The following is a 26275-nucleotide window of genomic DNA, read 5'->3' as shown; positions in this document are numbered from 1 at the left end:
ATCCTTTTCACACAAAAAAAGGAAAAAAGATTTTGATGCAGCATTACTTTAAACTGGACCTCAGTCATAAAAACATATCATGGTGTTGGTAACGGTGAGTAAAAATGCACACCCCAATATTTTATTAAGCTGGCAATTCTCATTGCAGTTACCTCCCAAAGATGTACCAGCATATCCTGGCCTTGGTATTTGCTGTAAATGAGATTAACAAAAATTCCAAACTCTTACTGAACAGCAGTCTGGGTTTCCTTATTCTCAACAACTACTACATAGCAAGGATGACTTACAAGGCTACCTTGAACCTGCTTTGCCAACATAATAGGCATGTCCCAAATTTCATCTGTGATGCTCAGAAAAAAATAGTTGCTAGCATTGGAGGACTTATGACTGAGACCTCAGTCATTATGGCCAACATTTTTGCTGTCTACAAGGTACCACAGGTAGGTTGGAAAGTCCAGAGCACATAGTGTAGCATTTGATTTTCATCCATCAGATTAACAGCTATACATTTTATTTCAGCTCACGTATGGATCATTTTCCCCATCACATGGTCACAAAAGTTTATTCCCATTTTTGTACCAGATGGTCCCTGATGAAGCCTATCAGTACATTGGAATTGTCGGGTTACTACAGCATTTTGGATGGACATGGATTGGGCTCTTGGCTGTGGATGATGACTATGGGGACAGGTTTCTACAGGCCATGGTGCCTTTGCTTACCCAAAATAGCATCTGTTATGCATTCATTCTTAGACTACCAAAACGGTCTTACTTCGATGATTATGCAGACTTCTTGTTAGGGCAAGTAGATAATTATCGAGTTCTCATGGAGGAAAAAGCCACTGTATGTTTTGTATATGGAGAACATCCATCCTGGCAGGATTTACGAATGATGCTGCTTTTTGCACCATTTTTCTCATTACCACCTCTGGCTAAAGTGTGGATTGTTACATCCCAATGGGATTTTGAATCATTGTCTGTTCAAAGGATGTGGGACATCCAGCATTTCCATGGTGCTATATCTGTCACAGTTCACTCGAATCAGCCACTGGGATTCCAACAATTTGTACACAATATAAAGCCTTTCTGGGCAAAAGAAGATCATTTTATTCAGAATTTCTGGGAGCAAGCATTCAGCTGTTCCTTGAAGATTTTCAGTGTGAATATGGAGATCAGTAAATTCTGCACTGGTGAGGAGAAGTTGGAGAGCCTTCCTCATACTTTTTTTGAAATGAACATGATTGGCCATAGCTACAATATCTACAATGCTGTTTATACTGTAGCACATGCACTGCATGCCATGTACATATCAAACTCCAAACACAGAAGATTGTTAGAAGGAGGGAAAGTGGGATTTCAAGTTGTGCAGCCATGGCTGGTAATTACACTTCAGTGCTTTATTTTTGTTTTAAATGAGCTAGCATATGAATCATAGGAAGAATCAATTCTCCCTGCTAAGGGAGCAATACTGAATCATGGAAGCTGGAGTAGTTTATGGTGGCTTAAGTTAAGCCAGTATAAAAGCCATCTGATCCAAACTCTGTTCATATTGGGGGTGCTCCAGGCTGAGCAGACCCAAACCTGTCAGGGGGAAAACAAGCCTGTAAACTAGAGTTTGCCTTGCACTGATGTAAGTTCAGCTGTGTTTCCAGGTAATGTGACAGAGCTGAATGGAGTTCAGTTCCAATGCACGTCCTGCCCCATTCCTACCCCTACCACTCCCAAGAACACCCACTTCTTGTGACTTAAGTTGGCAATAGTTACAGCAAATCCCACAAATCCTGGCTGAGCTGAGTGAGTTAAAGTGATGTAGCCCAGCTGAGCAGGAAAGTAGCCGGTTGAGTTGGAGATCCACCAGATCCTAACTCATTCATCCTGGCAGATCTTGGTTTTAGATTGCACCCTAAGTCTGTAGAATTCCCTCTCCCACAAAGAAAAAGAAACCTGTAGTCACCACAGTTCCATCTGGATAAATATTCAAAGATCAAGGCTAGAATTTTGATATTTGAAGCCACTAGGATTATTCGCACTTTTTTTTTAAAAAAAGGATTAATTATTTTATGTTTAAATACTGTTTTATGATTGATGATCTGTATTATGTTATATATTCCACTTCTGCATACCACTCAAATATTTTCTGAATATAGAGTGGTTTAGAAATTCCGAAACAAAGAACTATATTTTTCCAAAAAGCAGGACACCATTTCTTACTTAGCATTGTGTGGTTCTTGTTCTGGCGATGACTAGGGGGAGTTCACCTATATTTCTCCCCGGGGATCGAGTGTGGTTGATTATATAATCATAGCTAAGATGATGGAAACTGTGGGTTATCTTTTTAGAGTAGCGGTCTGCTCCGTGAGCGATCATCTGCCCCTGGAATTTTTCCTCTCTGTCTCAGGTGGTGTACAGTTACATAAACCTTCCTTGGTATCCTCAAATCTACCACCACTGGCCAGTTTTAATAAGATTAAGTGGTCCTCCAAAACAGACCAGTCATTTAATAATTATATTCAACTTCCTCACATAAGCAGATTAGTGAGTCGGTTAACCTCGGGTGAGGACTTGATTCAGGATCTAAACGCCTCACTTCATACCATCTCCTTGCACACCTCTAGATACCCGATAGACAGATCCAATAGCTGGTTTGATAGAGAATGTAGGGACCTAAGGAGGAGAATTCGCTAGGCTTATCGCTGCTATCACAGCAATAATGAACGCCAACTGGCACATTCCTGTTATGTATTATGAAAAGAGTACAAGAAACTCACAGCTAGGAAGAAAAATGAGGCTGTCAGGGATTCTTGGCGAATGCTTATAGCAGCAACCAAGCACGCGTAGCACCAAGTCCTTTTGGCAGATAGTGTCTGGAGCCCTGGGTAGCCATAAGGAAAGTCCCGACTGTCACATCCCAGCTGACATCTGGGAGGAGCATTTTCAGGCTGTGTTTAACAATCCTGATTCTTTAGGTTCCAGCCCCACTCCCCCTTTGCCGTCTGATATTTCTGAGTGGCCCTCTGTTGACTCTAATACCATCGTGGAATTACTTACACATCTTAAGTTGGGCAAGGCCCCTGGTCCTGATGGTATTCCCCCAGAGTTGCTGAAATGCCACAGTAGTTGGTGGGCTTCTCTGTTGGCCTCCCTTTTTATGGTAATCAATAAATCGGGACTGATCCCTGCAACCTGGTTGAGAGCTTATATTATCCCTATTTATAAGAACGGACTTAAAAATGACCCAAGTAATTACCGGCCAATTAGTTTGCTCTCCATCGTGGGTAAGATGCATGCCAGCTATTTGGGCTCCAAGCTGAAATTGTGGGTGAGCGCCAATAACATCTTGGGAGAAGAGCAGATTGGATTTAAATCAGGTTGCTCTATTCTTGATCATTGCTTGGTCCTAGCTCAGCTGGCGTACAAATACTCCAAGCCTCGTGGAGGTAAACTTTTTGCAGCATTCATTGACTTGAAGTCTGCTTTTGATTCCATCCCCCGTGAATGTCTGTGGAGCAAACTAGAATATCTCTCTATTGAGAAGAGACTTCTGTTTTTGATATCGGCTTTATATCATAACATCTCCATCCAAGTTTGCTGTAGCCATCGTGGCCACCTTCAGAGCTTGGAAAAAGTTACTTTTTTTAACTACAACTCCCATCAGCCCCAGCTAGCATGGCCACTGGATTGGGCTGATGGGAGTTGTAGTTAAAAAAAGTAACTTTTCCAAGCTCTGGCCACCTTTCATGAGAAATACGCTCCTCACAAGGCATTAGGCAAGGATGTGTTCTTGCCCCCACCTTATTTAACTTATAGGCTGATCTTCCCTCTGTCTTGGGTAGGATACAATCCCCCCCCCAAATTAGGGTCTGCCAAAGTGTCTATCCTGCTTTATGCAGATGACGTGGTTTTAATATCTCAAACCCAGTTGGGTCTAAAAAGATTACTTTCGGGTTTTGCGGATTATTGCAAAGGTAATTCTCTAACTATTAATCATGCTAATTCCAAAGTAATTGTGTTCTCTAAGAGAAAGGCCAGGTTTCCCTGGTATTTAGGTTCCATCAGAATAGAACAGGTTAATTCCTTCAAGTATCTGGGGATCTGGTTTCAAGAGACGGTCAGTTGGAAATCTCAAGTTAATTATATCAATGCTAAAGCAGAGAAAAATCTGGGAGCATTAACCCATTTTTATTTCTCTAAAGGTGGGAAATTTGTTCCAGCTGCAGTATGCGTTATCAGATCCAAAATAATCCCAATGTTGTTATATGGGCCCCCAATTTGGACCCCTTACTTCAAGGGACACCTTGAAGGTTTTCTCCACGCCTCTTTAAGATCTATCTTTGATGTGCCTAGATGTGTTTCTGGGGCTACCCTTATGTTGGAAGCTGGTTTAAATTCTATAAACTGTCTAGCATGGCTCTATACTATTCATTATTGGCTTCGGTGTCACACTTACCCAAGAGTCATATGCAAGACAGATCTTAAGTGATTCATCTAACACAGCTTGGTCCAAATTGGTATTGGTGAAAATTGCCTCGGTGGGTCTTTTCCTTGTAGACCTGCTTGAAATGGAACTTAATGGGGCCAAGGCAATGGTGAAACAGCGACTAGTTGACATTGACAACCAAGAGCTCCTTGTAGCAGCCTCTGGCCCCTGTTCCCCCCACTCATTGGGTTTGGCAGACTCCCCTAGTAAAGAAGGGAGACGTTGGCTCTTTGTTCCCAAGTATAGAAGGGCCTTTTCATTGGCTCGTTTCGATGCTTTACCCTCTAAACTCTTAGAGGGCAGGTATGATAAGATCCCAAGGATTCATAGGTATTGCCCTTGCAACATGTCTGAGGTGGAGATGGTTTCTCATGTCCATTTTAATTGTAGATTTTATGATGGTGCCAGAAATGACCTTTTAATTCCTATCCTTCAAGCTTTCCCAGGTCGCTCCACGAGTGCACTTCTATCAACCCTGCTCCAGGGCTCTGATAAAAAAATCACAATACGTGTGGCCTAATTTCTGAATCAGGCCATGGAGGTCAGGAAATACCAGACTAGGCCTAGGCCTTGATTTTATTGAACTGTTTACATCTTTCAGTTTTAAAGTTTATACTTTTATCTGTTAAAATGTTCGTACATGTTTTGTATGTGGGTCGTTTGCAATGGTCCATAGACTACGCAATAAAGATTGTTGTTGTTACTTAGCATTGTGAAAAAGATTTTGATTAAATAAAAGACTTGGGCCACAGTTCAAACCCAAGATCTGCCACAAAGAGTGAATTAGGATCTGGTGGATCTCTGGCATAGGTGGCTAGTTCCCAACTCCATTGGGCTACACTGTCATAACTCGCAGGACCCCAGGAAAAGGCCATTCTGGGAGAGTGGCATGGCAGGGTTGGCGGGATGGAGGTCTTCTCCTGGATTCTAACTCTGTTCAGCTCAGTCACGTAACGTGACTGAACTTACATCAGCAAAAAGAGTGGTGTGAAAGAAACTATATTTTACAGCCATGTTTTCCCTCTGCCAAGCTCAGGCTATCACAGCCAGCAGTAGCCCTGCTCCTGAATAACTTTGCAGCAGGAATAAGATATACTGACATAATTCATCCTGGCAAAATACTCTGGCTTCCTATAATTTGCATTGCTCTGCAGATGTGTTTTGTCTTTATATTGTTTGCCAACCATTTAGAACCAAAAATAAGGAAAACAATAAGTTAGCAAGATCACTGAATGGATACTCTGAAATAACATAGTCCAGAGTTAGATTAAACCTGTACTTCATTAATCTCCTTGTAGCATTTTCAGCATCTTGTTGTCTCTTTCATTTATTTTCTTTTTGAACCTAGCTCCATCACTTTCTAAAGTGCACCTTCTTCAACAACAGTGCTGGGGACACTGTGAGTTTTGATGAAAATGGACAATTATTAGCAGATTTTGATGTTATAAACTGGGTAACTTTCCCAAACAACTCTTTTGTTAGAGTAAAAGTTGGAAGACTGGAACCTCATGCTCCTCTGGGCAAAGAGCTGACTCTTAATGATGATCAAATTTTGTGGCACAGAAGATTTAATCAGGTGAGAGATATCAGCAGATTCTCAAATGAATGAATTATTATTGTGGAAACATCCGTTTTGGACCTTTCAAAGTTCTGGAGATCTTTTGGTGCTGAATCATGCAACATAGCACTGTATATTTAAAAGCATAATACCATATTACCTTTTCTATGCCATGAAAGAATGTTTATATCAAATTGGTGTTCTTCACCTGAACATTCCACCGATCCTGAGGAAATTATTCATGTACATATCTATTGGTTTATTTTTTAGATTTATATCCCGCCTTACCTCCCAGTAGGAGCCCAGGGTGACAAAATACCTATAAGAGAAAAGACTTTACTTGCACTGAATAGATAAGGTAGGCAAAAGCCAATTTCAGAGGGAAATGTTTTTCATAACTGGGGGGCTATTGTCAAGAGTTCCCTCTGGCAAGTCACAGATCACACCTTTGTTAATGATGGCACTGCAAGGAGAGTCATCCCAGCTGACAAAGGCCCAGGCACAATTATAGAGAAACACTTCTTCAGATACCCAGGTCCTAAATTAATTCAAGGCTTTATATATTAGAGCTAAAACATTTAATTGGGCCCATTGACAAATAGGCACCCAGTTCAGTTCTGTGAGGATAGATTGTATATAGTCTCATGAAGGTGGACCCATTAACAGCCCAGATGTTCCACTTTGCAGTAGCACCACCTTCAAGAGCAACCTAATGTAGAGTGAGTTGCAGTAATCCAACTGGAAGATCACTAGTGTATGGACCACTGGGTATTGGATATCCCTGTTTGAGAACAGCCAGAGCTGGTGTTTCAGACATGGCTGGAAAAAAGGCAATCTGCACCATTCAGGCCACCTCAGCCTCCAGTGACAGAGCAGAAGCTAGGAGTACTTCTAGACCACACATGATACTTCAGGGGAGTGCAACCCCAGCCAGAACAGGCTGTCTTTCTTTTTACTGGACCTGGGAACTACCAACCCGCAACACCTCTGTCTTGTCAGAATTCACTTCCAGTTTATTGATTCGCATCCAAACTATAAGGGTCTCCAGACTGCCCAGTTTAACCTGATCCAGCTGGCAAGAAGAACTAGAGCTAAGTGCCATCTGCATATTGATGCCATCATACCAACATCTCCTGATAAAGAACATGGGGAAATAGAATGGAACCTTAAGGGATCTTGTAGCATGTCTGCCATTCAGCTGAAGAAGGACCCCCAATGTTATGTTCTGGAAATAATCCTTCAGTTGGAAACAAAATCTAGGAATCTAGAAGAACCAAAAGAGCAGGGCCAGTCCCAAAAGGTGGCCAGATTGGGCCCTTGCCGAGGATCTCTGAAGCCGAAGAGGCCCCTGAGGGGCCTCTCAATAGGATGAGGGAGGAGTAGCTGCCACAGATCACAGAGAGGAAGTTTCTTCTGCCCATCTGTCTCTTCTATCTTTTGAGGCTGCACACACTGCACACGCAGGACTGCCATTAACTAAGACGGCAGCCAAGGTTTCCCTAAGGGGCTGAAGCCTACAGCACCATCTTGATTGATGGCAGCAATGCACACGTGTAGCAGCCTGCGAAGCCACAAACGACAGGAGAGATGGAGAGACGGAGCCAGCAAAGCTCCCTCCCTGCGAGAGACAGGTAGACGTGCATGTGCGTGTGCACACATGTGCATGTCAGCGCCCGGGGCAAGCTGGTTCCGAACAGCCCCAGCATGTCTGGAGCTGGCCCTGCAAAAGGGTTCCATCCCCCATCCCTCTCGACACAGGTCATCCATCAGGGTAACTATTTTGTTTATTTATTATTTAATTTACATCCCACTCTTCCTTCCAGTAGGAGCCCAGGGTGACTAAAGTCATTATGGTAACAAAACCAGGCCTGAAGTCAGATTGAAATGAGTCACGAAATTCACCTTCTTCCACGAACATCTGAAGCTGAACAGGCAATATTGTAACTGGTGATAGTTGGCATAATATTCTGGGTTCAGCGAGGAACTGGGGTGTGTGTGTCACAACACCACCTTGTTTATTTATTATTATATTTATATGCCACCTTTCCTCCAAGGAACTCAAGATGGCATACAAACATGGTTCTCCCCCTCCAGATTTGATCCTCACAACAACCCTGGGAGGTAGATTTGGCTGAGATGATGACAGGCCCAAGGACCCGCAGTAAGCTTCATGGCTGAGATGGGATTTGAACCCTGGCCCCCCAGGTCCCAGTCTGACACTCTAACCACTACACCACACTGGCTCTCAATGCAACCAGTACAACCATATCTTACAAAGAAACACTAACCATTCCTTTGACAAACTCTGTTAATTCTCCAGGTACACCTCACCAGCTAAGAATGAGAAGGGTGAATAGCACAGGTGGTAGGCCAAACACATCCATGCATCTTGTCCACATCCTCAGGCCTCATTAACTGAACCTGATCCCTGACCAGACTTGTGGCATCCAGGTCAGCATGGATATGAGATGACTTTATCCTCAAATGTCCCCGATCTGTCCCAAAATCAGATGGAAATGAAGTGCTTAAGTGCTCCAACAAACAAGAGTTTGGTGAAGAAACAGAACTCAAAAGGCTAAAACCTGTTTGGAAATATTTATTTTAAGATACTTCAGCAGATGTTCAGTCAATGCATTTCAGTTTATGAAAGATATAAGTACAATAATATGAAACAGAAATCAAAAACAGATTACATGAATACATTTTGGGGAAGGGTGAAAAAAGTATATGTAAATAATGATTATAAGGAAAAACAAAACATATATACATTATAGTATGTGTAGAAAATAAATGAAACTGTTCCTCAATATCCCAGAAACCGTTTCCTGCTCACTTTGGTCCCTATAATTTCCCCCTTATTGGAGTATACTCGGCCTCCTGAAGGTTAGTCAGAGTTGATAATGAGCCTTATATCGCATTCACTCTGGTTTGATGATGATGATACCTTTAATTTCAAGAAGAAATACCAAGGTGTTTCATGGCATCAGTTTGACTAATGCCTTTTCAAGCCTTGTTCTCATGTTCCAGCTTGGGGACCACATATACAGACACATTTCTGCCCTTAAAGCAGACATTTAGACTTGCTTAAACCATGAGCCAGGATACGAAGCTCCGCTCGCCGCGCAGCTGACGAGCAGGGCATGATTGCAGGTGGGGGTGAAGACGCTGTCCCCATCTGTTAATGGGGCAACGTCGCGCGTCGTGCCTGTGACGTCAGCGCGACGTGCAGTGTAAGGGGTGGGGTCTATAGGACTATTTGAGTCCAGCCGCCCCTTCCACCTTCCTCTTCTGCTGCTCAACGGCTTCGGCGCGGCGCGGCTCCTTTGCCGGCACACGTGTGCCTCTGGAGGCTTTCTGAGGCCAGGCTTACTGTGCGGTGGCGAGCCCCCCCCCAGCCTCATCGGGAGACAGGGAGGCAGCGGCGGCGAGGTGGCGCATAGCGAGGCTTGGTGGCTGGCACCAAGGCCTACGGGGCGAGGCTTCTGGCCTTGGGAGGCCCTGCGGCGGCAGCGGCAGTGCAGTCACTACGAGGCAGCAGCGCAGGATCGGAGCCAGCAGCGGCGAGGACCACAGGCGAGACGGCCTTTGGCCGGCAATTTTTAAATTTAAATTTTAATTAACGCGGGGGTAGGTGGTGCATGACCCCAACCATCAACCCTTGCCGCGTGCAGGCCAATTAGGCTCCCCCCTGGATAATTGGGTGCCAGGAGGGGGTATAGAATAAGCAGGCGGGCCCCTTCACAACGTTTTGAAATCACGTCGTTTGTAAGCGGGGGCCCAATCTCCCTCTCTAGACAGGGTTGGGCCAGGGAGACCCCAAATCAACTAGATATGCCACCCAAGAAAGGACAAAGGGGGGCCAAAAGGGAAAGGAGAGGCCCCCAAAGCGGGGGGGAGATGCCCACCCCCAGCAGCGGTGGGGGCAAGGAGCGAGGAGGGGCCACCATGGGCAGCCATAAGTAGAGAGTGGCAGAGGCGCTATCCAGGGCGACAGAGTGGGTATAACAGGAGCCCTGCTGGATCAGGCCAGAGGCCTACCTAGTCCAGGGCTCTGTTCTCAAAATGGCCAACCAAATGCCCTGTATGGGAAGCTCGCAAGCAGGTCGTGAGCCATGGGCATCCCCAACGGAGAGGCCAAGGGGGCACTTGTTCCTTCCTGAGTGAATAATGCTCCCAGCTTTCATTTAAAAAATAAAAATAAAAATAGTACGTTTCTAGCATTTGTAGAACCTGAGACAAAACGTACAAGGGAAAACAAGTGAACAGGCAGAGGCTGATCTCTGGCAGCAGCATAGGGCCTAGTCCTCAGCATGTGCTGTCTGAGGTTATACTCTTTTCCCCTGCCTCCTTTCTCTCTAGATGCCCCTTTGCTCCAAGTTCTCTTTGCCATGCCAATTAGAGGGGGGGGCAGAGGCAAGATCAGTTGCCACCTCCCCTTCCTCATTTGCATTGTCTTCCGTGGCAGTTCAGTGCTCCTCATCCTTGCTGTTACACAGCCAGGCCTAGAGCAAGAGGGCAGGCGTGGCACTGGAGGCAGTGGCTACTGCTCCTTGCAACACTACTCACTTTCTGAGGCGCGAGAGCAGCAATTGCCCTGTGCCACTGGACTTCTGAGAAGGAGTTGTTGCTGTGCATGGCACAAAGTGGGGGAGAGGCATAGCAGACAACCACCCACCCACGCAATGGGGCTTGTAACTCCAAGGAGCTGCTGCTCCCAAGTAGTGTCTGTGAGTTTACCTGAGGCAGTGAGATCTTAGCAGCTGCCTTACAGTGCCAATCCCTGGAAAAAAGGGTTGATGCTAGCACCATAGAATCATAGAGTGGGAAGGGGCCTTATAGGCCATCGAGTCCAACCCCCTGCTCACAGCAGGAAATCCACAGCTGGAGCATCTCCCGCAGATGGCTGTCCAGCCTCTGCTTGAAGACATCCAGCGAAGGGGATCCCGCCACCTCCCTAGGCAGTCAGTTCCATTGCCGAACTGCCTTTACTGTCATGAAGTTCCTTCTACTGTCCAATCTGAATCTACGCTCCTGCAACTTAAAACCATTAGACCTAGCCCTACCCTCTGGGGCAGCAGAGAACAAATCTGTACCCTCCTCTATGTGACAGCCCTTCAGGTACTTAAAGAGTGCAATCATGTCACCCCTCAGCCTTCTCTTCATCCTCGTTGCCCTCTTCTGAACCCACTCTAACTTGTCTATATCTTTCTTAAAATGAGGCGCCCAGAACTGAACGCAGTGTCCCAGATGAGGCCTGACTAATGCAGAATATAGTGGGACTATTGCTTCCCTCGACCTGGAAGCTATAGCTCTGTTTGTGCAGCCCAAAACCGTGTTTGCCCTTTTTGCTGCAGCATCACACTGCTGGGTCATGTTCAACGGATATGTGCAACAGGGCGATAGGAGGCAAGAGGCCTTCAAAAGTGTAAGAAGGAGCCACCGGCTGCTTAGGGAGAGGTGTCCCTTCCCCAGTTAGACTCCGGGTACTATGAACTAGGTTAGCAGGCTACCCGGTTTAAGGGGAGGTTTGTTATGTTATGGTTTGCCTTTTGTTTCCCAGTCTCATACCCCAACTCCTGGCTGGCCTTCGTGGCCTCCAACTCACGGCTGGCCCTCATGGCCTACAATCTTCATCCCGTTTAGTCATGGCAATAACAGCTGTGGTCAGAATGTACAGAAGTACACTTGGTCACGCCAGTCTTATTCAAAGGGGCAGGCAGTGAGGGGTCCACACTAGTTAGTCTAGGATCAGTGAGCTGCACGCATGGAGTGCTTCAGAGCCTTCCGTGAGGGGGCAGTCAGGAGACAAGTGGGCTCCTAAGCAGTGGGGCACTATCTGTCTGAGTGGATGTTCATAGGTATGGCAGCTTGTGGGAGGCATGTTAGCACCTGAGGTTTCAGCTTATAGTATGAAGGATCCTGCCCCGGTGTTCACATTTCTGTAACAAGATTGACTCTTGCCCAGGGCTGAAAGCTGCACAGGGGCAAGCTTGAACCGTCCCAGATGAGATCCTGGATTGGGACCATGAAGTGTTTCCTTTTGGCCCTCTTGATGTTAGGGGTCTTTTAATGGGGTTATTATGCTATGATGGGGCTTGAACACCCATACAACGAATTCAGGGTTATGGCTGCCTTATGCACCGACCTGGCCATGTGGTTCCCTTTCCTGCGGTTGCAAGCCTGGATTCAGGAAGGGGTTTTAACTATGAATGTTACCTTTCATTAACTCTTTTCCGGGGTTGGAAGGCGACTTTTGGACAGAAGAGCTCATGGCCTGGGGTCGGGTCTCATAACTCTCTTATAATTAGGAACACTAGAATTCATGGCCCTTGCCTGTCCCGTTGTTCTGGGAGAAGTTTATGCAGGGAGTCAGAGAAGGCCAGAAGCCTATCTATTGCCCTAGCATGATCACCAGCTATCAGAATGCAGAATAGGGCAGCAGGGGCAGTGTGAAGGGGGGCTAATCCTGTGAGCTGCGCGCTGGAATTCCCTTGGATTCAATGGGTTACATTGCCCCCAGCATGCTCGCCAGCTTCCAGAAACAGGTATTCAGGAATTCTGGGCCGGCAAGGGCTATATGCCAGAGTGGCCTTTCCGGTGACTCACCTGCTGACATTCCTGATAGACGGCACGGCATGAGAAGGGGCATGGCAGTGGGAACACTTAGAGGTAAGCTTTCTTAGCCAGGCTGGCGGTTTTTTCCCTATCCCCATCGACCCTTCTCGCTGGACATTTTATGGGTGTAGTGGACCAGTGGGAAATGGTCTGTTCCTTCAGTGAAGACCCAAGCTATTCCAGGCAGTGGCTCATACACTGTTTTGAGGCTTCCAGGAGAAAAGAGGTGGCGGCTGGCTCTACGTGAGACCTCTCTTGACATGCCCTCCAGTTTTGATGTTTCCAGGGAGGGGGGGTTATGCTTGCTCAACGTGGAAGGTCTAGAACGGACCAGAGGTGTACCTCTGCCGAAGGATATTTATTCACCAGGCTAATCTGGACCCCCTAGCTATAGGCCATATATGCCTGTCTGGGTCAACAATACCAGTTTTGGCATTAACAAAACAAGCATTGCAGGGGCTGGGGTATGACCCCTTCCAGTCTGGAACCTATGCAATTAAAATGGGAGCTGCTTCTATGGCAGCATGTTTTTGGTTTCCTCCCGGCACTGGTACAGGACGTGGGACTTTGGGCCTCTGATGCATATAATGGCTATATTCCCCCCTTTTAGAGGGCAGGGGGATGCGGCAGCCTCACGAACGAGCATTGTAAGGGCTGGGGTACGACACCTTACAGTTGGAACCTATTCATCTCGAATTGGGGCTGCTTTTACGGCAGCAGGTTTTAGTTTCCCACAGGAACTGGTACAGGGCATGGGATTTTGGTCCTCTGATGCGTACAAGGGCTATATTCCCCACTTTTAGAGGGCAAGGGAATGTAGCGGCCTCACAATCTTCATTGTTTTGACAGGTTGCTGGACAGGGATGGAGCAGATGCACATCATAATATGCGGCCACAGCATGGTCTTCCAGGCACCCTGGAAGGCAGCGAATTCGAGCATGGGCTCGCAGTTGGGCCCCAGTAGAGGGGCTGTTGTGCAGTGGCTGGACCGGCAAGGAATGCATGGGGAGTGGCTCCTACCCGCTCTGTTCCAGCAAGGTGTGGTGCAGATATTTCTGCAGGCAATGGTCATCCACCTTGGTGGTAATGACCACGGCGTGAAGCAGGGCAAGGCCCTCAGCATACAGGCATGTAAGGACATGCAAGTGATAAGGCAGCGTTGGCCTTTGGTGCGTCTGATGTGGTCAGACATGGCGCGGCATATGGGATCCAGCTGGAATTGATCATGCATGGAAGAAGGTCAACCGGCAAATTCGGTGGGCTCTTCTTGGGCAGGGGGGGTTGGCCATTCCGCATCCCCGCATTCAGCACTGGAAGGGTGAACTGTACAGGGCCGATGGCGTTCACCTGTCTCATGCAGGTAATGACTTATTTTGGGCGACCTGCAGGGGTGTCTGCGAGAGATGTTTCTCGGCAGTGGGGTAAAGGGGGACTAAATAGAGATTTGTCCCCCTTTTGTGGTGGGAAGGTGCGGGAAGGGAAATAGGTAAGGACAGCTAGGTGGCCCACTTAGGCACCTTTGGAGGTGATTGGCGGTTCCAGAGGCCTGTCTCTCAGGGCTTTACAGCTCTAGGGCAGGATATGGGCTGCTTCTGGGGCCAACTTATCCTCATCTACCCAGGGGTTATACGGCCCTGGGTGGAGATGATGTGGGAAGGCCCCCCTACTCACCTGCAGGGTGTGGCTGGGGTAAAGGGTAAGCAGATGGGCTTGTCCTTGCCCCAGCAGGGGCTGGTCGCCCGAGAGCTGTATGGCAAGCTACTTGCTTATAGACAGTTCCCGCACCTAGGTTTCCCTCTGCAGGTCACTTTAAATTGGGTTTTGTTCTATAATGTAAATAAAGTGGCCCTTGTTCAACCCAAGCTGACGTCTCTGTGTTTTATTTCACCCCTCAACTGCAAACGAAGCTCCGCTCGCCGCGCAGCTGATGAGCGGGGCATGAATGCAGGTGGGGGTGAAGACGCTGTCCCCATCTGTTAATGGGACAACGTCGCGCGTCGCGCCCGTGACGTCAGCGCGACGTGCAGTGTAAGGGGTGGGGTCTATAGGACTATTTGAGTCCAGCCGCCCCTTCTACCTTCCTCTTCTGCTGCTCGACGCCCACCCCGCCCTCCCTCTTTTATGGTGTGCCTATGGGGTCGCTTCAGGGCCGAGTAGGAATTTTTATCCTGCCCACCCTCGTTGGCGGGCAGGTTTTTTCCCTGCTCCACACTATAGGACTGGGAGGGAATCGGGTTAGGGGGTGTTGTTTTCAATAGGCAGATTTGGCTCATTTGGCTGATTGAAGTATTCGCAGGTCATGCCTCACAGGACAATGGATTCAGCACTGGTGCGGGAAGGTGCGGGAAGGGAAATAGGTAAGGACAGCTAGGTGGCCCCCTTAGGCACCCTTGGAGGTGATTGGTGGTTCCAGAGGCCTGTCTCTCAGGGCTTTACGGCTCTAGGGCAGGATATGGGCTGCTTCTGGGGCCAACTTATCCTCATCTACCCAGGGGTTCTACGGCCCTGGGTGGGGATGATGTGGGAAGGCCCCCCTACTCACCTGCAGGGTGTGGCTGGGGTAAAGGGTAAGCAGATGGGCTTGCCCTTGCCCCAGCAGGGGCTGGTCGCCCGAGAGCTGTATGGCAAGCTACTTGCTTATAGACAGTTCCCGCACCTAGGTTTCCCTCTGCAGGTCACTTTAAATTGGGTTTTGTTCCATAATGTAAATAAAGTGGCCCTTGTTCAACCCAAGCTGACGTCTCTGTGTTTTATTTCACCCCTCAACTGCAATCTCTTGATCAAAGTGTGCTTTCATTCTATTCCACAGCTGCTGGAGTAATTCATTCGCAACGCATGCAGATCCCCCTGCCCCCACAACCAAGTGCAGATCTTCTGCTCCAATTTCAAGGCAAATTCCTTTGGATGACAACAGAGAAAGAGAGAGCCCTTCACCCTGTGCTCATATTGCATTGAATACCAGAAGGGAGTGAGCTGGGACATACCTAGCTTGCCCAGCTCATCCACCAGGTCTCAATGATGAATGACAGGCTGACCACTCATCCTTAGTCAGGTCATAGATTAGTGATGCCTTATTATGTATCCACCTGGCATTCATTAATAATGACACCAGGCTCAAGGACAGGCTTCCGTGGCTGTCAGTTTCCTGAAACATGTATGTATATTTAATAGGAGAAAAGTAAAGCATTTTGATGGTCACCATTCATAATATGTGTATCAGTAATTCATGACCCCTGAAATGCTTTTTTTCTCCATCATCATTCAAGGGAGTGCTAACAACCTACTTCATACAAGGAACACAGAGTAAGCTTGGGTGATATCTCCATTTCGTATCCTCAGCCACTCCTTGGAGATGGGACAATGTCAAGACTCATCTTCTTAATAGTAATCTCTGTTTTATGCTTCTGAACAGGTGCAGCCAATTTCTGTTTGCAATGACAACTGCTATCCTGGCTACAGCAGAAAAAAGAAGGAAGGAGAGAGATTTTGCTGCTACGATTGTGTTCCATGTCCAGAAGGAATGATCTCTGACAAGAAGGGTAGGCTCAATAAAGTACAGTAGGTTGCTCAACAAAGAAGAAACATTAATCCTCGCCTGCCTGTTATATATACAGAAATTAGCAAATGAAGCTTTTGGTGGCACGAAGATGGAAACATCAGTGCTTCCTAGTCATTGCTGACCACAGCGGTGTCAAAGGAAAAGCTAAATGTGCCCCTTTCGAAACAGACCGCTCTGGGACTTCCGGGAAGTGGTGCTGGCTGGTGGTTGTCTCTGAGGGAGCTCTGCCTCAGAGGAAGCTTTTTTCAGGTTAAAAGCCAGCCAAGAGGAATCTTGGACTGGCTTAAATGTTCTCCAAGTTATAGGAGAACCGATCAGATCTTCCACAAGACTTCGTTGAGCTGTCGGCGGCTGGAATTGATCAGGAAATTCCTGAGATAAGAAGGCAAGCCGATCGGCTGAAGACGGAGTCAGGAATTCCACGCAAGCTGAACTGGAATAAAGCGAAGCGTTTTTTCTTCTCTCAAAAAAAAACGTTCTTAACCAGCGAGCCCACTTCTGCCTAAACCTTATCATTCGGCTTAAATTACTGCAATAAAAGGGATTTGTTTATGAATCAGCAATTGAGAAACCTGGGTGAGTCATACTTTTTCTCTTTTAAATATAATTAAGGAAGAAAGAAAATATAAACAACTTATATACTTTTTTTACGACAAAAAGCTGGCTTGAATTTGGACTTTTAAAGTTTAAAAACGGATGAGAGGTAATTATTATATTTTGGACTATTTTTCTCTTTGGACTATTTCTTGTTGGATGAATCCGCTGCTCGTATATGCTACTAATTGTTTAGTCTTGGCAACCAGAATTGTTTTGCATTCTTGGAAGCAGATAAGGACTGTGTTGTGCTGGCTGGATTTCAATAATAGGCCTGGAATATTAACTCTTCTTTTTGGTGGAGGGAAAAAAAGAAAAGAAATAGACTGCCCTTAGGTTCTGAAACAGTGATTAATATTAGAAATTAAAGGCCTCTTTTTGAAAATGACAACTAAAAAAACAACCAAGGCCCAGGGGCGAAGAGGTTCTATTGATACACAGGAAGAGGATATACCCCCAGAAATGTTTCAAAAAATAATGGAAGGGATTAATGCTATAAAACAGGAAATGAAACAGGAAATGAAAACTGAATTGACAGATATAAAAGACTATATTAAAACACAAGTGGATGAGATTAAAGGGACAATTGGGCAAATAAAGGAAGATGCAAAAAATACTAAAGAAAAGGTACAAACCTTGGAGAATAGAACAGATATACTAAATCTGGAACTAGAAAAAAATTTGGACTATTTAGCTGTGACTGAAATGAGAAATAAAGAGCATTGTTTGAGATTCCGTGCAATCCCTGAGGAAACAGGTGAAGACATTAGAGATAAAATTGTTAATGCTTTAGTAAAATTTCTGGACTTGAATGAAGATAGGATGGAATTTGAAATAGACAAAGTTTATAGAATTAACTCCAGATATGCAACAATGAAAAAAATTCCAAGAGATGTGCTTGTTCATTTCGTAAAGAAGACGACCAGAGATATGGTTTTACAGCAACACTTTAAATATACCTTTAAAATTGATGGTAAGGAAATACTGGTGATGAAGGAAATTCCTATTAGACTTTTACGTAAGAGAAAAGAATATGCTTTCCTTACAGAAAAACTTAAGCAATGCAAAATTCAATTTAGGTGGGACGTTCCAGAAGGAGTGATTTTTACATTCAGACAACAGAAATACAGACTGAATACTGTTCAAAAAGCAAGGGACTTCTTGAGAAAAGCTTCAAAAGATATGGAAGAAGATAAACTCAAAGATATGGATATAGTTCCTGGGAAACAAAGTCAACAAGGATATGCAGAGGAGGGGAAGGAAGATGATGGATCAAAAGGAGCATCAGGCAAATTTTAAAATACACGCTTAATGATGGATTACAAATACCTAACTTGGAATATAAATGGAGCCAACACGGCGCAGAAGAGAAAGAAAGTGTTTCATTATTTGAAAAAATTAAAATTGGATATAATTTGTTTACAAGAAACTCATATTCAGAAGAAAGATTCCAAATATTTGATTTGTAAAAATTTGGGTGAAGAATTTATTTCAGCTGGACCAAAAAAAAAAAATGGAGTTGTTCTCTATATTAACCCACAATTGCTTCCTAAATTGGTATTATTGGACGATAGTGGTAGAATTGTGGGGGTTGAAATTACTTTACAAGGTACAAACATTTTGATAGTGGGTATTTATGCCCCCAATGAAGATAAAACAAGGTTTTATACAGGACTTATGGAAAAATTGTCAGAGTTTTCATATGAGCATTGGTGTGTCATGGGTGACTGGAATGGGGTAATCTCACCAAAAATTGATAGGCTTTCTGAAAAAAATATCAAAGAGACACAAGGTAAATTACCGAAGATTTGTTTTGAACTCATGGAACATTTAGAATTGGTGGATACCTGGAGATATATAAATGATAATGCAAAGGAATTTACTTATTTTTCAGAAAGACATAAAACATTTTCGAGGATTGATATGATTTGGATGTCAAAAATTTTAGCGAAGGATATTTTTAAAATGGATATATTACCAAAAACTTTTTCGGACCACAATCCTGTGATATTAACTTTAAAAAAAAAAAATCTTGGATTTAGATGGAGACTAAATGAATCTTTATTACAGAATGATAAAGTAGTACAAGAATGTAAGAAGAAATTAAAGGAGTTCTTTGAATATAATTTATATAAAGGAACAAGTGAAAATATTGTTTGGGATACTAGTAAGGCATTTATGAGGGGATACTTTATTAAATGTAATTCTGAATTAAAAAAAAAGAAACAACAGAAAATGCAATTAATTTTGGAAGAAATAAAACAAAAAGAGGAAAAATTGAAAAAGAATCCAGCTAAAGTTTCTATTGTAAATCAAATTAAAATGTTACAGAAGCAAGTATCAATGTTGACAGTTAGAGAAATTGAAAGGAAATTAAATTTTGCTAAACAAAGGACTTTTGAATTTGCAAATAAACCTGGGAAATGGTTAGCATATAAATTAAGAAAAGAACGTCAAAAAAATATTATTTTAAAGATACAAGAAGGAGATGAGACGCTGACAGATAATGTAAAAATCAAAAAGATTTTTCATCAATATTACTCAACATTGTATAAGTGTCAAGAAATTCCATCTGAAAAAATAGAAGAGTATTTATCTAAACAGAATTTGCCGAAAATTACAGATTTTCAGAGACAAGTTATTAATGGCCCTATTACGTCAAGAGAGATATCTGAAGCTATAAATAAAATTAAATTAGGAAAGGCGCCAGGACCAGATGGGCTATCTGCAATGTATTATAAATGTTTGGAGGAAGAACTCTTGCTACCCTTACAGTCTACAATGAATTCTATTTTGCAAGAGGGAAAGATACCGGATAGTTGGAAAAATGCTAATATAACATTAATACCTAAAGAGGACCAAGATTTAACTAAAACAAAAAATTATCGGCCAATATCTCTACTGAATAATGACTATAAAATTTTTACAATGATTTTGGCTGAAAGATTGAAAATAATATTGCAACAATTTATTCAGGAAGATCAATCAGGGTTTTTACCTAAAAGACAATTACGTGACAACGTCAGGAATGTTTTGAATGTGTTGGAATATTTAGAACAACGAAATGATAAACAAGCAGCTTTGATTTTTTTAGATGCTGAAAAAGCATTTGATAATTTGAATTGGAAATTTATGTTCCAGGTTTTGGAGCAAATGGATTTTGGAGACAACTTTATAAAATGGATCAGATCGATTTATACATCACAGAAGGCCCAGATAATTGTTAATGGAGACTTAACGGATTCATGTGAAATACAAAAGGGTACAAGACAGGGATGTCCATTATCTCCCCTTTTATTTATTCTGGTTTTAGAAGTGCTGCTTAGAGATATAAGGCAAGATAAAAGGATTTCGGGATTAAAAATAAAAAAAGAAGAATATAAATTGAGAGCATTTGCTGATGATTTGATAATTGTACTAGAAAACCCTTTGGAAGGAATTCATATATTGATGGACAAATTAAAAGAATTTGGACCGTTAGCAGGATTTAAGATCAACAATCAAAAAACAAAGATGTTGGTGAAAAATTTAACTTTAAGGGAACAGAAAGAGTTAATGGACAAGACAGATTTTACAATAGAAAAAAAGTTGAAATATCTAGGCATCATCATGACAAATAAAAACTCAAAGCTGTTTCATAATAATTACGAAAAATTATGGACAGAGATTAAGAAAGACTTGCTAAAATGGGATAAACTACAACTGTCATTAATGGGTAGAATATCTGTGATAAAAATGAATGTATTACCGAGAATGATGTTTTTGTTTCAAACAATACCTGTAATATCCTCTGATTTACCTTTTAAACAATGGCAAAAAGATATTTCTAAATTTGTATGGCAAGGAAAAAAACCAAGAGTTAAATTTAAATTACTTCAAGACGCTAAAGAAAGAGGAGGACTGGGATTACCAAATTTGAGACTTTATTTTGCTGCCTGCTGTTTAGTCTGGATAAAGGAATGGATCTTATTGAGGAATAAAAGACTATTGGATTTGGAGGGCCACAATCTGAAGTGGGGATGGCATGGATATCTATGGTATGACAAAGTAAAAGTAAACGTAGACTTTAACAATCATTTTATAAGACGTTCTCTGTTGAAAATATGGAATAGATACAAACCAAGGTTTTATTCGAAAATACCATTATGTGTCTCAAGTCAAGAAGCGTTTTATAGAAGAGAAATGTCTGGAAAAGAGAAATGGTTAACTTATCAAGAACTATTAGAAAATGTACATGGAGAATACACAATGAAAGAGAGAGAACAATTGATAAAGGAAGGATATAGTTTTCATTGGTTTGCCTATTTACAATTGTTAGAAAGATATAAAATGGACAAGAAAATGTATGGGTTTGAAATAAGTAAATCTGATTTTGAAATAGGTTTGTATACAAATGATGAAAACATAATTGCAAAAATGTATAAACTTTTATTGAAAATGGATATGGAGGAAGAACAAGTAAAAGAGTGCATGGTAAAGTGGGCAAAAAATTTTGGTCATAACATACAAATGGATCAATGGGAAAATATGTGGAAAAAAGGCTTGAGATTTACATTATGTTATAATCTTAAAGAAAATTTTTATAAAATGATGTACCGTTGGTACATGACTCCAGAAAAGCTGTCAAAAATGTATAGTAATGTCTCTAATGTTTGTTGGAAATGTAAACAACAAGAAGGATCTTTTTATCATATGTGGTGGTCATGTAAAAAGGCGAAATTATTCTGGGCACAGATAGGTAGGAAGATGCAAAAAATTTTAAAGATAAATATTCAGTCAAAACCAGAATTTTTTTTACTGGGTTTTATGGATAAACAAATAGAAAAGAAATATGGAAGAATATTATTATATATGATTACGGCAGCAAGATTATTATATGCACAAAAGTGGAAAATGGAATCAATACCAACAATGGAAGAATGGCTACTGAAATTAATGGACTTAGTAGAAATGGATAAATTGACGTGTTTACTTAGAGAAAAATCGACAGATACATTCCTTAAGGATTGGAAGCCTCTCTTAGACTTTTTGTCGAAAGATCAAAATAAAATGATGATACTGGGATTTGATGATTAATTAAGACAGCTTATGGAGAAAAGGGATTCTGTATGTACATATTAAGGGACAGGTTTGATGTATATTATATACTTATAGCTGATCTGTGACAAATCGGAAGTCAACCATTTTATTTTTATTTTTTGTTGTAGTATTGTTATGTTTTTTCTTACTTTGTTTTGTTTGTTTTTTGGAAAAATTTGAATAAAAACTATATAAAAAAAAAAAAAAAAAGAAACAGACCGCTCTGACAAACATAAAGTACAATTCCATCCCACAACGGTTTATAAAAATAAAAGAAATATCATGACAGCTCACAGAGTCTATGATTGGGCTGGGATGTAGGGGCATTGGGAGCTTGGGATGGGCAGAATTGAATTAATCCAGTTCATGCTTGTTGTCCATGTGTTTACCTTAAAGTCTACTCTATCTCATTTCCATGCAGATTTGTTACAGGGGAAAATACTAAGAAATTCCTAGTTTAACCTTAATTCAAAATGTTTTTAAACATTTTGAAAACAACATTTTTTACATGTTCCAAGGGGTGTTCTTTCTTTCTTTCTTTCTTTCTTTCTTATATAATACTCTAGGAAGTGACTGTATGCCATTACTTTGTGTCTCTTCCAGGGAAATATTATTGGGGTGGTGGTGCATGATGGCTGCTAGGTACCAATTGGAAAGCTATTTTTTTCCATACAAAGTAACTGGAAGGTTACTCCAAGCTTACAAGGGGCCAGCTGGGAAGAAACCATTGTGGTTGGCAGCAGCACTCACAGTAGCACAGCTCCATCTAGCAACTGTAAGCTCAGCTCAGCACTGTGAGGAAAGCAACCAAGAATAATGAGAATGGCTACAGTTGTTTTAGGCCCTCTGATCCATGCCATGTCTTGACACCAGACCTGCTATTTATGTATAATTAGCATTCTTGTAATATTTTAAGTGTTTAAAGTGCTGCACGTACATTATCCACACAATCCTTACCACAAAATTTTAAAATAGTTTGCTCTTATTTCCCCCCCTCCGTATTCCAAGTGTGTGTATGTCTCTGTGTGTTTATGTGTGTGTGCGTAAAGTGAGAGACATGGCCACTTAATGAGTTTAGTGAGGTGTGAATCATCAACATCATTAAAATAAAAAAATAGAAACTGAAAGTGAGGATAACGAGGATAATGAGTGTAACCAAATTTGGCTTGCAGAGTGGTAAGTGGCGGTAACACAGCCAAAGCTCTGCTCACGGCCGGAGTTCGATTCCAACGGAAGGAGGAAGTCGAATCTCCAGTAAAAGGGGTCAAGGTCTACTCAGCCTTCCATCCATCCATGGTCGGTAAAATGAGTACCCGGCATATGCTGGGTGGTAAAGAAAGGCCGGGGAAGGAACTGGCAATCCCATCCCATATATACGGTCTGCCTAGTAAACATCGCAAGACGTCACCCTAAGAGTCAGAAATGACTCGCACTATAAGTGCGGGAACACCTTAACCTTTTTAAGTGTTGGTGGAACAGGGTTATTAGAGATGTTGAGGAGCCTGCTCGAAGTTGTGGGGAGGACCATGGCCCAGGAGTGGAAAGTCTTGGGGCGCAGGACCCTGGTCCCTTTCCTGGGGATGTAAAAGCCACAGGGGTCGAAGGTACGCCCTGTTCTCAAATAGTCTGTTGACCATGATCCCACTCGTTGTGAAAAGATCTCTGTGATGGTAAACCAGGCTAGCGAGTCTCGGATCCCCGAAAGTGACTACTGCCCGCGTTCCTGTAATCATAAAACAGGTATTTGACACTGTCGAGGTCCAGCACACCTCTGGTTCGGAAGGACTGAATTCACAATGTCTAAAAGGTGAAGTTTGTGCTTTAATTGTGACAGAGGTCCTGCAGGTTTGGGATAATTCGTCATAACCAGCTTGTGCCGGTTCAAGACTAGATTCCAATGGGCAGAGCTGCTGCTTTCCTGTCCCTTTGTGGCTATACTGTAGCCCTTTGAAAGCAACTTCTTGCCAGGAGTTAGTGATCCCGTGGATTGAGCTGTCACCACTCGAGGCAGCTCTTGGGCTGGGTTCAATGAAGAAAAAGGTAAGGAAGGGGTGCGAGTACGCTGTTGGAATGATGGGGGAGCGTATTCAGCTTCCATTTGCCTGGTTCTTTTATGGGCTTTTGGTACTGAACTCTGTTTCTGTGGCCCATCTAGTAGCTGAAACAGCCGATTGAACCTCATCTTCTTGTAACGAGGCAGCTTGGAATTTTTAATGCTTTTACTTTTCTTGATGGTGTTTCCACGTCGATTACATACCCTCTTGTTGGTTGGCATACAGCTGGATGGTGATTTGATGGGCGACATTATGAGGTGTGAATTGTGCACTATTTGGGAGCCTGCATTACTCTGTTTGTGGCTAGCGGCCTCGTCCCCGATGAGAGTTTGGAAAAGTTCTACCAGAGTGGTTAGGAGACTGTTGGACTGAGTGAGAAATGATTTAACACAGTCAATTTCCTTTGATATCGAAAGAAGCCATCCCTCAAGAAGTACTTTAGTACTTAGGGGTTCTGATGAAGGATCGGAGGGGTCTGTAATTAGTTGCTGGGACCCATTGTGAATTGGCGATTCGTTAGATCGATTGCCCAGATGGTCCTTTAAATTGAGTTCATGTCCTTGTTGCAGAGAGGCAGCGGAGCCTACCGCTGCCAACTCCATGGCTAAGTCCGTCAGGGCAGGGTCTTCCTTTAAGTCAACAAGGTTATATTTAAGATCCAAAGTCCAATCCAAAATGGTGGATGAGGGAGGTGGTAAATATGGTGGCGTCTCTCTCGACTCTGGGTCCCCATTAGGGAGTGGAAAGAACTGAGTAATTTTAGTTTGATGCTGCTCCGCATTTGGAGGGACTTCTGTACAGAGAGCAATTCCCAGGTCCCTGTATTTTTTCCTGGTAAGCACCATGGATTTAAAGGGACTGGCCTGATATCAGGAGAGTGGAGCACTAAAAGGAGTTTGGAGTTAAAGTTTGCTACTTTTTGCTTTGATGAGATGAGATCTCCCTTCATAAATCTGTGGGGCTTACAAAGCCAGTCTATTTAACTGTCAGTTGAGAAGGCCCCCCACTGTTCAGTTAGGGAGAGAATGTCAGTTACACTCTCTTCTTGTCTTTGTAATTTGCTCCTTCTCCATAACAAAGAGGGGAGAGATAGGGCTCTGGTGTTTCGCCGGTATCTGGCTGTTTTCCATGCACTCACTGGCAGGAAACTTCCTCCGCTAATCTTCCAGAGGTATGTACGATGTCAGAAGAATGTTATGAACTGAATTTGTTAGCTGGGGCGAAAGTGAGTCTTACCAGTTGCAGGCAAATCTCAGCAAAAGCCAGAGAATACTTTAAACACCTCCAGCCACTGGCGCCATGATCGGTGGAACAGGGTTGTGTTTACCAACTGTTTAATTGAAGTGGTTGGTCCTGCTTTAAACAATAGGATTTCTTTTTTGTAGAGCTTGCTTGACGTCTTCAAGCATTTAGGCATCTGTTGTTTTCTTTATTTCAGACATGGATGCCTGCAGTAATTGCCCAGAAGATCAGTATCCCAACAAGGACCGAAATCAGTGCATTCCCAAGATTTTATCCTACCTCTCTTTTAATGAACTTTTAGGAATCATCTTTACTACATCAGCAATTTCTTTCTCTTTGATTACAGTATTAGTGATTGGAGTATTTAAGAAGTACCAGGACACTCCCATAGTGAAAGCCAACAACAGGACCCTCACCTACATCCTCCTCTTCTCCCTCCTTCTATGTTTTCTCTGTTCCTTGCTCTTCATTGGACATCCTGGAAAGGTGACCTGCCTCCTCCGACAAATGGGTTTTGGCCTTGTCTTCTCTATGGCTCTCTCCTCTGTGTTGGCCAAAACTATTACTGTGCTTATGGCCTTCATGGTAACAAAACCAGGATCCAGGATGAGGAAATGGGTGGGGAAAAGAATGGCATATTCTATTGTCCTTTCTGGCTTATTCTTTCAAACAGGCATTTGTATGGTTTGGCTGATTACTTCCCCTCCATTTCCAGATGCAGACAGGCACTCAATGAATGAGGAAATACTACTGGAATGTAACGAGGGTTCACCCATCATGTTTTACTGTGTCTTGGGTTATTTGGGCATCCTGGCAACTGTCAGCTTCACTATAGCTTTCCTAGCCAGGAAGTTACCTGACAGTTTCAATGAAGCCAAATTTATCACTTTCAGCATGCTAATCTTTTGTAGTGTTTGGGTGTCTTTTGTTCCAGCATACCAGAGCACAAAAGGAAAACACATGGTAGCTGTGGAGATCTTCTCCATCTTGTCCTCCAGTGCTGGATTACTGGGTTCTATTTTCTCCCCTAAATGCTACATTATTATTCTGAGGCCTGAGCTGAATAACAAGGAACATTTAAGAAGGAGAGAAAAGTAA

The 26275-nt window shown here is 43.2% G+C and overlaps 1 protein-coding gene across 1 annotated transcript; it reads left to right on the top strand.

Moving 5' to 3' along the window:
- Positions 1–161: 161 nt before the first annotated feature.
- Positions 162–26275, top strand: LOC133367613 (vomeronasal type-2 receptor 26-like). Its single transcript, XM_061591709.1, has 7 exons — positions 162–440; positions 583–1377; positions 3217–3436; positions 4548–4779; positions 5863–6052; positions 16062–16188; positions 25374–26275. The coding sequence occupies exons 1-7, from the start codon at positions 162–164 to the stop codon at positions 26273–26275; spliced, it is 2745 nt and encodes a 914-aa protein (XP_061447693.1).

This window comes from Rhineura floridana, chromosome 11 (genome assembly GCF_030035675.1).
Source record: "Rhineura floridana isolate rRhiFlo1 chromosome 11, rRhiFlo1.hap2, whole genome shotgun sequence".
Lineage (NCBI taxonomy): Eukaryota > Metazoa > Chordata > Lepidosauria > Squamata > Rhineuridae > Rhineura > Rhineura floridana.
The sequence above is the reverse complement of the archived record's forward strand: the minus strand, read 5'-3'. Positions and strand labels throughout refer to the sequence as shown.